The sequence below is a fragment of the Mus pahari genome, chromosome 12 (assembly GCF_900095145.1).
Source record: "Mus pahari chromosome 12, PAHARI_EIJ_v1.1, whole genome shotgun sequence".
Taxonomy (NCBI): Eukaryota; Metazoa; Chordata; class Mammalia; order Rodentia; family Muridae; genus Mus; species Mus pahari.
In genome coordinates, this window is record NC_034601.1 from 17,834,386 (window position 1) to 17,849,871 (window position 15,486).

Sequence of the window (15,486 nt, forward strand, 5' to 3'; positions counted from 1 at the left end):
CTGTTTCCATCTGGGAGGATGGGTGTTTACCTCCTTCCCCTGTTTCCATCTGGGAGGATGGGTGTTTAGCTCCTCCCTCTGTTTCCATCTGGCAATAGATCAGTTGGTTGCTTGGAACCCCCCCCCCCCATACCTAACTTTTTAGATTCCTTGGCAGCCAGGACACCTGTGTTCTCTGTAATCTATAAAAGCTAGGGCTGTGACATTCTACAGGCAAACTGGCCTTGTCATGTTTAGAATTCTGGACAAGGGCTGCTGGTGTCAATCTGGAAAACGAGGGTCCCATCGCAGCCTCGGCTCTGAGAGAAAGGGGATATGGTGCTGGGAATACAAGAGACAGATAGTCCAGAGATAGGATCTGACAAGGGGACTGTGGAACAGACCCTCGGGGACCTCAGGAGAGAACTGGCCTAATGATGATGGATGGACCAAGAACAGGTTCCTCAACTGTGCTCCTGTTGACACTTGCTCTGAGTTTCTGGGAGAAAAGATTCTTTAGTCAAATGCCTCTGGGAATCCCTTTAGCCCAGCATCCCCTCTAGGAGATCCTTCAGGCAAACCAACAGATATGATCTGTAACAAGGGAGAGAAGCAAAAGGAAAAAAAGACTTCTCAGACAGCCAGGTTAGGTCAGAAGCTGAGAAAAAACAAAACAGGTAACTAGAGGGAACTAAAATTAGAACCCCCCCACACACACACACATGAGACCCCACACAGTCCAGAACTGTCCTGGCTGGCCAGGTCATCCATGTCCCAAAAGCCTGTTACCCTCTTGGTCAGTACAAGAAGTTTGTTGATGTTAATGGTTTAGAGTATGAAGGCATGCAGGGTCTATCATCCACTTACAGAAGAGCAACTGTGACCCCTGGCATACGTCGAATATTTTAAAACTATAAAGAGAAAAGGACAAAGAAGTGGCCTTCTGGGGCCCTGGACTTTACAGTATACACTGTTTATCTCATCAGGTAATGTTTAGAGGAAAGGCTATGATGGACCCTCTGGTTGATGTTAGCATTGTGTCCTGTTTAAATAATGCCAACCCAACTCCCCCACCTGACTCTCAGGGGTCATGGAAGAAGAGGGGGCACAACGATTGCAAGAGCCAGAGGAACAGGCATCTGCTGTGGAGATTGTACCTCTTGGAAAGGACAGGAGAGCCACTCCTTCAACAAGGAGGACACCAATGGGCATGCTGATGTGGATGGGGGTGGGGTGGGAGTAGGGGAAGCTCCTGGGGCATCAACCCTACTAAGAACTACAGGCAACTAAGGAAGCCTGAGAGCAGGAGAAATAGACTTCCCTAGGGAAGAGCCCACCAATTGCTCATCCAACACCAAACGTTTATCCCTGAAACCATAGATACCCACATGGGCTGAGCAGATATTTGGGGGAAATACATATACGACAACAATGAAAGAATATCATCAAGGTACTCTTTGTAAAACTTCTGCCAAGCTTCTTCTCCCAATTTGCCTGAAAGGTAGCTTTTTGGTTATTTTGTTATCTGCCCGAGTGTTCATGGAGGTAGGGGAGCCCCCAGAAGATGCTGGATAACAAGAAGACTTACCTAATGGTGACAGAGGAGCACTGGGCCAGTCTCCTGCCTGCACTCTTCAGGCCGGTGTAGATCTGTCCCATCTCCATGGCTCCCTCTAGACCTACCACTTCAAGGAGCTGGTCACTGAGGTCTGCAGAGTGAACAACAAAGAGCATGGCACTCATCTCTCTTACTCAGCATAGTCTATCTAGAAGGTCTGGTCCCTGGATGGCCAACCCAGGTCCATCTGCACCCTCTCATCTACTGAGTCAGACACTTTCATCAAAAAAACAAAAAACAAAAAACAAAAAAAAAAGGATGGATCTTTTTGTAAGCAGACCCCAAGTTATAGGTTTTTTTTTTAAGCTTTGATTTAGAAGATTAATATGTCTCTAATGAATAGGCTGACACCAAGAAGCCCCTTCAAATCTAGACTATCATAAATGACAAATCAGCTATTCCTGAAATACACCAACGGAGCAGTTAGAGACATATGGAGTTGAGAATAGGATAGGAATGAATGTTGAAGAGTCTGTAATCGTTATTCTTAATGTCAGAGCAACATTTTAGCTCTGCCAATGACGACTGATAAGTAACCTCAAATATGGCCCGTGCTTAGCTGCTTGTGAACCACCCTCCATGGACATCCTCAGGAAGTTTTAGGGCCTCTTTCAGGATACCTCATCATAAGCCAAGCAAAGGAGAAGCATATTTCACCTCCCTCATGCCATTGCGGATCACAGTAGAAAAGCAGGTAGAAAACGCAAATCCCAGGCTCTGCAATTGCCTACAGTGGTGGCTATAGCTTTGTTTGTTTGTTTGGTTTTTGATTTTTTTTTTTTTTGAGACAGGGTTTCCCTGTGTAGCCCTGGCTGTCCTGGAACTCACTCTGTAGACCAGGCTAGCCTCAAACTCAGAAATTCACTTGCCCCTGCCTCCCAAGTGCTGGGATTAAAGGCGTGCGCCATCACCATCCGGCAGCTTTTGATTTCTAGCCTGGGAGGAGTGATCCATTTTGCTTGGGTTTCTGCCTCCATTTTCCACTGTGAGAATGATGGCAGGGGTAATGTTGGGTGCTGGGTCCAAAACTCACCTTAAAATGTCACTGTTTGTGTAATCAGAGCAGAAGCAAAATTAAGATGCAGAGTTTAAAGAAAAGTCTAGTCCCTTTGCCAATGGAAGAGTGCATTTTCTCAGATTCCATTCAAGACACCAGTGAAAAAACTCGGTCAAGACTTTATCAAATGGCTTCTGTCCCCTAAAGATATGTTGTTTAACAGTAGTGAGGAAATTCTTTGTTTAGAAGATGGCTGTTTAAAAAACACTCTGTTGATGTCTTTATACCTCATGAAGACAGTAAACCAAAGCACTGGACTGACTGTGAACATGTCAACCCTGAAGTCTAAACTGATGATCACTGATAGTCATTAGCTGCCAAGGGACATACAAGCTGGATCATCTCTGAAAAGCCCACAGCTTCCCCCTCCACACCCATTCACACTCCATTCTCCTCAAGTTCACCTCTCTCCACATCCCTGAAGGCACACTGCCTCCCCAAGCTCTCCATTTCGCTTGGACTTGGGACAAGAAGCCATAAAAGGGTAAGGTTTATTTAGGACAATGCTGGAGGCTCTCTGAAAGAGTTTGGAGCTAATCAACAATGAATGTCTAAATCTCCAGTCACTTAATTAGCTCCCTTACTACCGAGGGTTGAATAATCATTGCAAAGCCTTAGCTTCTTGTGCTGGTCTAATAATGTCTCTGCAAATGGCATAGGCTATGGGAAGTGCGGGAGGCAAGGTGGGGGAAAGCAAGAGAAGAAGATGCAGATAATGAGAGAGGAGGAGGAAGAGAAATGTAATAGACTGCTTCTAGGGGTAGGGAGGCCAGGGGCATTGTGCTGTGATAGGAGAGGAAAGGAGGGGATGAGAGGGAGGAAAGAGGAGGGGAGGAAAGGGAGTGGAGGAGGGGGAGAGAAGTGAGGGGAGGGAAAGGGAAGGGAGGGGAGAAGAGGAGGGACAAGACAAGATGAGACGAGACAAGAAGAGGAGGCAAAACTTTTAGAAGTTATTCAGCACAGTGGCAAAAACAGATGCCTTAGAAAATGTTGCACTTTATACCAGGCTTTGGTATCTGACAGAGCTCAATGGCTCAGTGTTTTCCCCTCCTTGAAACATGCCCTGGTAACAAAATGTTCTAAGGAACAGGAGACTTAATAGACTCAAGTGTTTCAGCTTTACAATGTCTTGGTCTTTTAACAAATTTTCCTGTTGAATGGCTTTAAAGTTGTTATCACTTCCCACACAGCACCTCACAGCCATCACTTCCCACACAGTACCTTGCTTCCTGGCTCTGGAAGAGCTGTAATGAAGGCTGATCTCACCAGCAGGAGTGGGCAGGTGGGGGAGGGGCTGGCACACATGTAGGTGAAGGGGTTAGGGGCTTATTATATTGTTGTCATCTTACTTTTGAATATGTCCTCTGCCTTCTCAGGTGTAACAAAGGTGGCTCCTGTCCATCACCCTAGCCCTAAGCCTGACCCTGGCTGCAGGATTTAGCTACCCTTTCTACCATTGCCTAATTATCTTTCTGCCAACTTTCTAGAATACCTACTGAGAAAGTCTTAAAGATATCTACTCTACATTCTTTCCTAAAGTAACTAAGCATCAAGGCCATTCTTTTGTGTGATAACTATAAATAGCCCAAGGTTTTAGTTTTCTTTGTGTCATACTTAAAAAAAAAAAATCTGTCATTACCCAACTCCTCTTTTCTTTCTCCACCACAGAGATACTTATGTATACATTAAGTCTGGTACTAAGATGAAAGAGAACAGAATGTAAGGCAGTGTCTAGGCACAAACAACAGTGAATGTTTAGATTCTGTGTTTAGAACACAGAATCCAGAACTGGGACATCTGGTATACCAGGTGTCTGTTTTACCTTGGGTACCAATGATTCAGAGAGCGTTTGGCAATTGTGTCATGTTCATATTTTCTTTTATACTCCTCCACTCATTAATGTTTAAGATAGAATGTCTATGTACCTTAGTTAAGCAGGATTCATTCACTCATTCAGAGAACTGACTGAGTTAGCAGCAATGTTCTAGGCACTGTGTTAGGAACCGGCAATACAAAGTGTTCTCTTGCTGAAGGAGTCTTGTCTAAGAAGGAGAAACAAAATGGAGTGAAGAAAATGCCCAGATTGAACTGTGAGGTCAGGGATGTGTAGGAAGCTGGTGCTGAGTGGGTAAGTTGAAGGAGATTGGTATTGAGAACATTTCAAAGATGGCTGAATGTCAAGCTGTTTTTCTGGTTTGGGAGGAGGAGGAAGACAGGAGAATAGACCAGGGACTGAGATGGTCATATATGGGGTTGACAGACACAGGACAGAGGGAAAAGTTAATTTTTCCTTAAAGAGAATTATTATTTAGAGACTAGTCTAAAACGATGCATGAGTTTGTGTAGCCCTTGAGTCAGGCCTCTAACACTGTCCTTCCTATTCCTTGGTGACAAGGCTCTGTGCACAATGCATATCCAACATTTGCTTGCATCCTAGGAATGGAGGAAGACATGGTGTTAGAAAAACGGAGAGGGGAGAATGTGGGAGCAATGGGTAGGGCAGCCAGGATAACATCAGTTCCAACCTGTTCAGCCTCTGGCATTCGGTTTTATAAATGCCTGCCTGCCACGATCATGTCACCGACAGTCATTCAGTCCTCAGTGGCATCAAGCAAACCACCAAGGGCTTGGTAAAAGAAGATGCAGCATATGTTCTTCACAATCAAGATGTTACAAGAAGAATCGGTGTTGAAAAATAATTTGCCTAGTGTAATAAGTCTGAAAGTTTTACATTGCTTCTGCTGCTACTCTTTTGGGATTAGATGAGAAATCACGGACAAAACCCAGGTCCATGAAAAGACATGCACTGTAGTATCACTTATAAAAAATAACCCCGCTACCACATTTCTTCCTGCACAGGAATAGTCAAACAATCTGTTATGGTATCTACATGATGGAAAATTCTGCTTCCATTAAAATATTTACAAGCCAGGTATGGTAGCTCATGCTCATAATCCCAGTACCTAGGAGGCTGAGGGAGGAAGTTAAGGCCAGCCTGGACTACAAAGTGGGATCCAAGAAAGCCTGAGCTACTATGTGAGACCTTGTTTTAAAATAGCAACATGCATATTTAATCATCATAAATATGTCTATATGATGATTAATTATGATGTCAATAGATGAGTTTACTTAGGTAGCATGTTCTCAACTAGGTAAGACAATGCATATAAGAAAAGGAAATATATTAGTAAAATCTTAACAATGGTGAACCCTGGATAATTAAATTGACGTTAATTCTCTTTCTTCTTTATGCTTTTCTAAGTGTTTCTTTAAATATATAGTTGTATTATAACCAAAAGGCAATATTTTAAAAATTCATTAGATGCTGCTCATGGTAACAAATACCAAACATTAGTTCCAGAAGGTTCTCTGGGGTGTTCTGCCTTTAGTTTGGTTTATAGGATCCTCAAGGTCTTCGGCACACAGTCAACCAGAGAGAAGATGGGGTGGTGTCCACTATTGGTAGACTGTAACTGTGGCTGCTGTACTGCTATGTCTGGGATGGATGTGGAAAGTGATAAAGGGATGACAGAAAGGGGGCAAATAAGAGATGTGGGAAGATAGAGCAGAGGTGTTGTGAGACACTGGAGTAAAATGTGGGTGGGTGGATACTGTGAGTGGAACTGGTCAATGGCTGGTTACCTGTGGTCTCAGGAACGGGCAGTTGAAGAAGAACAACGGTAAGAAAAATTAAGAAAGAGTGTGGCTATGCCAGCGGTTGCCAAACTTTGCTCTATGCTAGCCTTACCTAGGGGACGAGGTTATGGCTTCCAACAGTTAAAATTCACAGCCATGAAAACCAGGCATCACATTTACTCTGGAACAGTGATTCCAAAGTTCACCACAGTTTGCTATCCAGTTAGCTAAGCTTTTGTTGCCATTGGCCAGTGCTTCCCAGAGTGTAGTCTTGGACCAGCAGTCTTTTCATTACTTGGGAACTTGTGAGAAATGCAAATCCTGGGGCCCCACCTCAGAGCTGTGGAATCAGACATCCTGGAGGTTGAGCCTAGCAGACTGCGTTCTAACAAGCCCTTTGGAAGATTCCTAGACACAGTCAAGTTTGAGAAGTTGAGCCTGAGGTAATAAAAGTGCCCAAAGGAGTTCAGGGGAAGGATAAAAGCAAGTTTCTTCCTGACTGCTTTGATCTACAACTTTCTCAAGTGAAAATTAGGGATTGTAATGCTCACCCTGAAGTGTGTGAAAGTGCCCGGCTGAGCACCAGCGCTACCGTGTGACTGTTTCTCTCCTCCCTCTAACCTCCTAAGCGGTTACCTGTCTGGCTTCTTAGTGCTGTTCACACAGTCCACAAACCACAACATTAGACCGAGGAATAGCATATCAGACTGTGCTCCCCACTGTCTCCTACCTCTATGCAGAGGTCAGAAACCAAGATACACTTAGGACAAACAGAGCATCCCACTCGGTCTTCTGTGCCTCTACTCTTTTTTCCCACATTTTCTTTCTTTTTTCTTTTTTTCTTTTCTTTTCTTTTCATTTTTTTTTTTTTTTTTTTTAGTTTTTCGAGACTAGGTTTCTCTGTATTGCCCTGGTTGTCCTAGAACTCACTCTGTAGACCAGGCTGGCCTCGAACTCAGAGATCCACCTGTCTCTGCCTCCCGAGTACTGGGATGGGATTAAAGGCATGCGCCACCCACATTTTATTTCAACACCATTTTGCTTTGCTTTACTTAGTCCTAACAACTGCCAGGAGGAGGGGCCAGAACACAACAATGACAGATCCCTGGTATCCAAGGGGACACAACTTCAGACCTGCCAGTAGCCCTGGAAACCAGAGGGACCACACCCATGTCTAAAGTCAAGGTGCCAGCAAGGTTGGCTTTCTTTAAGGCCTTTCCTTGGCTTACAGGCCACCACCATCTTGACCACACAGATAAACTTCTGTGTACACACGTCCCTGTTACCTCCATGGCTCCAAAATTTATATCATATAAGGACAGCAATGAGATTAAATCATGGCTCATCTTAACAGCCTTGTGTTTACTTAACTACACCCTTAAAGGCTCTGTATCTAGAATGTAAACCCATGCATGTTTGAGGTTCCTTGAAAAATAAAATCTAGAACTACCAATGACCCAACAATAGCACTCATAGGTATGTATGTATACCCAAAGGATGCTATGTCGACATGTTACAGAGATATATATAAGGCACACCCATGGTATAGACGCTCTTCACTATAGATGTTTACATAGTCCATACACACAATGCAATTTATTTAGCTTTACATATGAATGAAATTATACCATTTACAGGAGAATGGATGAAACTGGAGACTATTTTGCTAAGGCAGATAGGCCAGATGTGGGAAAACAAATCACACATGCTTCTTGTCCATCACCATGGACTCCAGGTTTGTGTGTGCGTGTGTATGTCTGAGTGTGTGTCTGTGTGTGTGTGTGTGTGTGTGTGTGTGTGTGCATGTGTTTATACACAGGTCATAAAAGTAGAAAGGAAGGGAAGGGAAGTTAAGGAGGGAAGGGAAGGAAAAGAGAGTAATGATTACACGTTACATGGAAGGAGGAAGGGGACAATTTAAGGCCAGTAAAAAAGGGGCAGGATGATAGGAGAGGAGACAAATATGACCTATTAACTTATATACTAACTTTCAAAAAACAAAAAACAAAAAACAAAACCAACCCCCCCCCAAAAAAAAACCAAAACAAACCTGCATCAAATTTTAACTACATTCTTAGGTATCACAGTTTAGAGCTTCAACTTATGAATTTAGAAGATGATCAGTCATGCCCATGAGAGGTGAAATCATAAACCACACCTTGATGTATTAAGTGAATACAAAGGTATTCTATAAATAGCAATGCCCCTTTTCCCAGTGTTCCACAAAAGCCAACGTGTGCTGATAGGAACAAGGGCCCTTTTTACCTCTTCCAAAAGGAAAGACACGCCCTAGCTCTGCTTGGCAGTGGGGCCACGTCAGTGGAAGCAAGTGGCCTTCCTACAGACTCCATCCCTGGGGCTGAGACGGGGGTTACCTCGTGCTCCTCTCTGGCTTCCACATCTCCATAGAGACGGTTTGCATGCTCTTGGTAGCGAAAGCTGGGCACTGAGATCACCTGAGCCCCAACTGGATTGCATACAGATGCAACACAGCTCCCGGCAAAGGCATTTCAAAGCAAGTGCACAAGTACCCCAGCCTGAAAGGTGGGGTTCAACCTGGAGAAAGCCAAGGAGATACTGCTGCCTACAGAAAGCCTTCACGGTCCATCTGTCTTGCTCTCAGCCCTTTGCAGAGCACGGGCGCCACATTCTTGGGTCTGAATCCTGTTACTCACTTCTCTTGGGGACTTTTGAGTACAACCCCCTGGAAGGTAGACATGTCATCCTCCTGGTGGGGTAGCGAGTGCTCTGTACAAATCCCATCTCACTGGGAAGGAAGCAGTACTGTCATTGTGATTTTCTGTTTCCTTAGAAAGGATTTGCCCAGATCTTGGCAAGAGATGTGTCCCCATGTCTGTTTTCTTTATGCTAAAAATGAGCCTAAAATGGGCCAATGGACCTTCAGGTATCCAAGCTACAACTGCAGTGTCTTGTGTGTGCACATGCATGAGAGAAAGAGAGATACAGAGACAGAGCAAACAAGAGAGCTATCTACCTTGTTTTCTATTGTTCCTGGAGCTCTACAAGCATAAAGACATAGACTTGACATCCATTCCTGCAGGGCACCCCTTCTTTTGTGTCGTGTGCCTGTCACATTGGTTCCCAGATTTCAAGTCTTACACCTGTCAAGCTTCATCAAGGCACAAAGGTAGCCAGAAGGCATCAAGTCAGTTTTGAGGCTGGCTGAGCCAAGAAAGGGGTAGGAAGAAGCAAGGCTCTGAGAATAAAGGAATGGCAAGCTGTCAGGGAAGGAAGGGACTGGTCTGGTAGGTGCGAGATGGACTGCTGTTTGGTTTGGACTCTGCCAAGTAGCATGATCATTGGCAAATCACATCCCATGCCAGGGCCCCATTTCCCCCAAAGTTTCCCTCAATTAGGGTGATGCACCCTATCCCTAATCATGTTTGAGCTCTCCAGCCAAGATGGAGATCAGTTTCTTGACTGGTCAAAAGCAGAGAGGCCTTGACCTGTCACCATCATGCAGATAACAGAACAAGCATTGTCAATGCAAGAGAAATCATAGACCCAGGGATGCCATGACTGCTTCTCGGGCCTGCAGGCCTGCCTGTGTAAGGAGCAATGTGAGAACAGGGCTCCCTTTATTCTGTGGCTGTGTCTTGGGGTTTAGCCAGTGCTTCGATGAAGGTGCTGCAGTGGGAGAGGGAGGGTTTGTAAACCTCTGTGTTTTAGAAGGTGTGTGCTTTAGATGGAGAGGAGCCATGTATCAGCAGGAGTCGGGAAGAGCAGAGTGGAGGAGATTTCTCAGGATGCAAGAAAATCCTGGAAAAGATTTCAAGATCTGGCATCACCAGGCTGCTAAGGTGATGCTGGGCAGGAAGAACTCATCCTTCCGTCTTAGATATCATGAGCTGTGGTCTGTGGCAAAGTGTCATAGTTGAAGAAAACAGACCAAGGCAGGAACGCTATAGGGAGCTAACATAAGATGACAAGTGGAAAATATTTTTAGCATATGGTGCTAAATATAACTGGATGCTTAACAAATGGTGGGCGAATTGACCTGAACATGGGAAGAAGTCTGAGTTGGCAGTGTGTTGGAAGAAGTGCAAGTCTCTGCTTACAGTGCCTATTTTGCCAACAGAAGTATCTGCTCAGGAAGAGGATGGGATGGGGAGGAGACAGGCAGGGGAAGGCTGAGGTTGTGCGTGGAAGCGCAGGAACTTGGGTCCTCTGTGGGGAGGACTCATCTGTATGGTAGCATTCTTTGTGTATTCACCGCTACTCCTGGGTCCACCCATGATTTCTCTGCAGCCACTGTCTCCCAAATCAAGACTTTACAGTTGCAACCCCACATTCTGTCTCAGCTCAGGTTTTCTTTCTCTCGGTCTCCTTGCTAGAGTCTAGGACCCGCACACATACGTTCTATTTTGTTTGTTTATTCATTCATTAGGTCGATCACCTGCTAGGCGTGTGGCATAGTGCTGACTAGCCAAAGATCAGATTCTGAAGGAGAAACCTTCTCTCTCTTGTGTCTCACACTTTTGTGGTCCCCACGACTCTGGGACTCCATGATGCTTGCCTGTTATGCTAATGTTGACATGGTTGCTAGGTTACCTCTTGACCCATCCTATGGCAAAATGCCATGCTGGTGACATTGTGGATTAAGGGCTGGACCACGCTGTCTTTTTATTGCAGCCTCTGCAGTGACTGGACCTCCTTAAGTACTTGACACCAGGTGTGAGTCCAGATTGATTATTCACTGTTGATGTGTGATTTCAGCCTAGTGTTTTAACCCCACCAGGTCTCAGCCTCCTCAGACATAAAATTAAGTAGCAAAATATGCAACCTTTCATCTCCTCAGTAGGTATTCACTAAATGACAGACTAACATGTCATTTATTAGTTCATTTCAATTTAACACTAAGGGCTGAGAGCTCATGACAGTAATCCTAGCATTAAGAGGATCCTGGGCCAGCCTGGGCTATATGGTGAGACAAACAAACAAAACCCCAATAAGCTCAAATACTGCTATGGATTAAATGTTTGTGTCTGCCCCCCCCCCACTCCCCAATTCATATGGTGAAGCCCCAACACTCAGTTTGAGTGTAGCAGGCACTGGGGGCATCATGAGGGTAACCTTTTTTTTTTTTTTTTTCCCTTAAAGAGGTATAATGAGAGGAACTTTGTGTACGAATGATGATGGATGTAGCAAGAAGTTCCCATCTGCAGGCCAGGATGTGGCCCTCGGCAGGAACCAAACTGCCTTGCGTCCTGATGCTGAACTTTCCAGCATCCAGAAGTATGAGAATGAAATTTTTGCTGTTTAATCCACTCAGCTTGTGGTCTTCTATTACAGCAGCCCCAACTGACTAAGACATACTATCCTTGCACAAAATAGAAACTGGCCAAGATTTCTGAACAACAGTGTCTGGGCATATGGCCAGCAGGGTGCTTTGCTGTGGGGGTGGATCTCAGGAAGAGCCTGCTGGTATTGAATGCCTTAAAAGCTGCAGTGGAGAACAGGGACAGGTCTGGGAACCAAAATGGTGCAAGCCATAGAACAACAGTTGACACAAAACAACAAGGTGTTTAGTTCTAGCCTGGACTAGCTGTTCCTTTTGCATGTAGAAAATGAAGTTTGCATGGCCTCTCTTCCATTTGGAGCAGCAGACCTCTGGAGGCAGGAATGAAGCGAGAGTTTAGCTCCAGCTTGCCGCCATGAGAGCAGGTTTCCCTCTACAGATGGTAAAGCGTCTCCCCTGGCACATTACCATCTCACCAGCCCCTCCTGGGTTTCAGGAGATGGGCGTGGGGAGGAGGAGACCCAGCTGGTGTCCTCTGCTCCAAAGTCAGCCAAGGGAGAAAGACTGGTTGCTTCCCTTCGGATTTCCAGCGAATTTGACTGGATCATGGGCCAACCCAAAGCCATGGGGCTGGAGCTAGGGTAGGTTCTTTGATGTGTGTAGAAAGAACTCCATGTTGGGAATGCTAGAACTTGGACTCTAGATCGAGACCCAGCAATTGAGCCGTGTAACTTCCCCACACCTTATTTTTCTAGTATATAAAACTTAAGCATGACATTTTTGGGGGCTTGGGGGAGGAGCCAGGTCAACCAGCGGAGTCCTTCACACACATGACTAGAGAGGGTGTTGGGAATGCAGATTCTGATCTAGCGTGTCTGTGTGGGCCTTGACAGTCTACACTGCACTCAAGTGATGCCCATCCTCTTGGGTCCTGGACCATTTGAGGTTCTAGAGCACAGACTAGCTAGCCATGGCATGAAGGCCAAATACAGCCCGCTATTTGTTTCTTGTTAATAAAGCTTTATTGGAACTCAGACTCATACACTCATTCAATCATTCTCCAGGGCTACTTTTACAGGTAAGGTGAACTTAAGTTGGGAAGTTGCGTTGGAGACTCTGGCACACAAAGCCTAGTTACATGTCTTAATATAGAAAATATTTTCTGCCCCCCAGGAGACTGAGGAGGAGTGACGCTTGTTCTCTGTGGACTAGAAGACCTATATTTCAATCCAAGTTTGACCAAGGGCAAGCCGCTCCACCTTGCTGTTTCTTTCTCCTCATCTAGAGGATAAAATAATCACTAATATTTGAAGAGACCTACGGTTCCAGAGTTTCAGTACTACGTAGAAAAGTCTGCTTCTACTGAAGCAGGCATCTAAAATCCACATTGTGCAGCCTTCATCTGGACGCTACAAAAGGGGAGGGGGGCGGGGAGAACTGGCCTTACCTGCAGAATCCTCCTGGTCACTGTGAGTTTCCATAGACCACAGTTCCTTTCTGACAGAGTCCATTGGGAATAGAGAGAAGCTTAGAGGGGGAGGTCAGAGGCAGGCTTTCCCAAGCTGCAACACAGGCTGTCACTGTCAGAGAGGTCCTGGGGTCCTGAGTGCCACCATCATTCACAAAAATTCCATTTTCCTGATAGTCCAACTTAAAAACAGCCCTCTAGCACACCTCCACTCCATGTGTCCCCGCTCATGTGACCAACCAGTACTCGGAAGCCCATTTGAGGCCTCTGAGAATCAACTCTGCCAGGCACAGGGATGATGGCATCTGGAGCTCCCTAGGGAGCTCCCAGTCTGGTGAGGGACTCACAGGAGAGTTCTACTAGGTAGCTTGAAGGGGGGAAATGCAGGACTCTGGGATCTGGCTTGGGAAGCAGGTAAGACACTAACCAGGCAGGGAACATGTGCGTGAAGAGAGACAGTGGGCTCTGGGAGAGGAGCAAGAGATGGGTAGAAGGGAGAGATAATGACTAGTTTGGGGTTTGTTGATGCCAGCGTGGGCTGTTGAAAGACTGAATGGCAGAGCTGTGATTTCCTGTGCACAGCAAAGGAAAGGCTTTCAGTAGGCCTGCAAACATTTACCAGGATGACACATGTTGCCATGGTAACTTTCCAGTGCCGAGAAGAGAGTCCCTCTGCATACACCTAGAACTCAGAGTTCACATGCCTCCTTCTGTGCCAACAACCCACAGGAGAGATCTTTATGCTGGTTAGTTTTTGTCAACTAGACACAAACTAGAGACACCTGGGAAGAGAGAATCTCAGCTGAGGCACCGGGCATTTTCTTGACTAACGATTGACGTGGAGAGACCGTTATGATAGTGTCTCGCCACCCCCACCCCAGCCCTGGCAAGTGGTGCTGGGTTTTATGATACAGCAAGCTGAAGAAGACATGGAGAGCAAGCCAGCAAGCAGCTCTCCTCCACAGTTCCTGCCTCTAGGTTCCTGCTGTGGCTTCATTTGGGACGGACTATAACCTGTCGGTCAAGTGAATCCTTTCCTCCCTAAGTTGGTTTTTGGTCAGCATTTTATCACAGAAACAGAAAGTAAGTACCATCCCCCTGCTAAATGTACAATCTTTAGGATAATTAGGAAAAGCCTTGGCCAACATTGAAGCTCTCAGGCCCTACCTGTTAGGACTTTATACAAAACTGGAAAGAAAGCCACAAGAAACTATAAACCTATGCTCACCATCATCTTTGAGTCTCAGCTGAGCTGTGGTTTCCCAGTTGGGAGTAGGAACCTTTGAGATGGCTGGAGAGCATCTGTGCCCTGGCTTTAGAGTTCAGGGCATAGCTCCTATGATTGGTGAAAACCCACGAGGCACGGTGCTCAGGTGAGCAATCCATCTGTGCTTGCAGAGCAGCAGAGTCGGGAGCCGAGGGCCCTGGGATCTCGAATGCCAGGGGGTTTGCACTGTGGTTTGCTTCCCTTTCCTAGAGCGCCTCGGAATCTGGGAGAGCAGAATGATGCTCGTGGGCATGGGGAGTGACTCTCTGTCACCAGGCTCGAGCACCTGGCTATCGAGGCCTTGGGTGTACCTGTGTTAGTCATGCTGGCTGGCTGGCTGGGCTCATTGGGACCCGGGAGCCATGGACTCTTTTTAGCACTTATCACAGTTCCTATGTCTCTTTGTGGGTTTATCCTCTTGAGGCCATGCTGTGTTAGCCCCAGCTGGGGAAGTCTTTTCCTGGTAGGTACATTTGCATGTATGTTAGATGACCTGACAAAACCCGTCTGCAATGTTGTAAGAACTCTCTACCAGAAATGTCTGACCCTTGTTCTTGTTTACCAACAATGGCAGCAATTATTATCTGGTGAGAGTCTAGAGAGATTTTAGTTTTGAACTTTCTAGAACACTCTATTTGTGGCTCAAGGGGGACTGATAGAGAAACCACGTGTGAGATAACCAGAGGGTCCAGTGGGGGGTAACTGATCCCAGGCCGAAGACTGGATTGAGGGTTAGAGAGAGTGCGTAGGAAGTCTCTTATTTATATCTTGGGCGGGTGCCAGGCAGAATGGCAGACCTCCAAGGACTCTGCTTTCCAGCCTCACTCACTCACCCATGTTTCTGCTTCACTTGGCGACCAGATCCCTGTCCTTCCCCCCCGCATCTCTAGGTGACAGTCTGCTTCTCCTATGCCCGCAGTAACAGCCAGATGCACTTTAAGGATAGTCACGATGATAACCCAAGAAGTTCTGACTGTTGGAGCCATGGGTGATTTAAAGGAAACCTTGGCCAAAAATTCGAAGGAGCAGTGAAGAGAAAAGGTTCTAAACTGTCCCTTTCATATTCCTTAACACCAAGCAGTTATTATGGTGACTGTTAATCAAGGCCTTATCAAGCTCTAGGTGCAGGCAGTTATGTGCCCACAAGGACGATGTCATTCAACTCTCACAATAGTCCTGAGGGAAGGAGCCCCCATCACTC

The 15,486-nt window shown here is 45.9% G+C and overlaps 1 protein-coding gene across 2 annotated transcripts in view; it reads right to left on the reverse strand.

Annotated features, from left to right (window-relative positions):
- Positions 1–15,486, reverse strand: part of Dgkg (diacylglycerol kinase gamma) — a 190,731-nt gene that overhangs the window by 13,793 nt on the left and 161,452 nt on the right. For both annotated transcript variants that reach the window (XM_021209178.1, XM_021209177.1), the window contains one exon: positions 1,568–1,688. In XM_021209178.1, the coding sequence (XP_021064837.1) occupies positions 1,568–1,688 (121 nt within the window). The remainder of the gene's footprint in view (positions 1–1,567; positions 1,689–15,486) is intronic.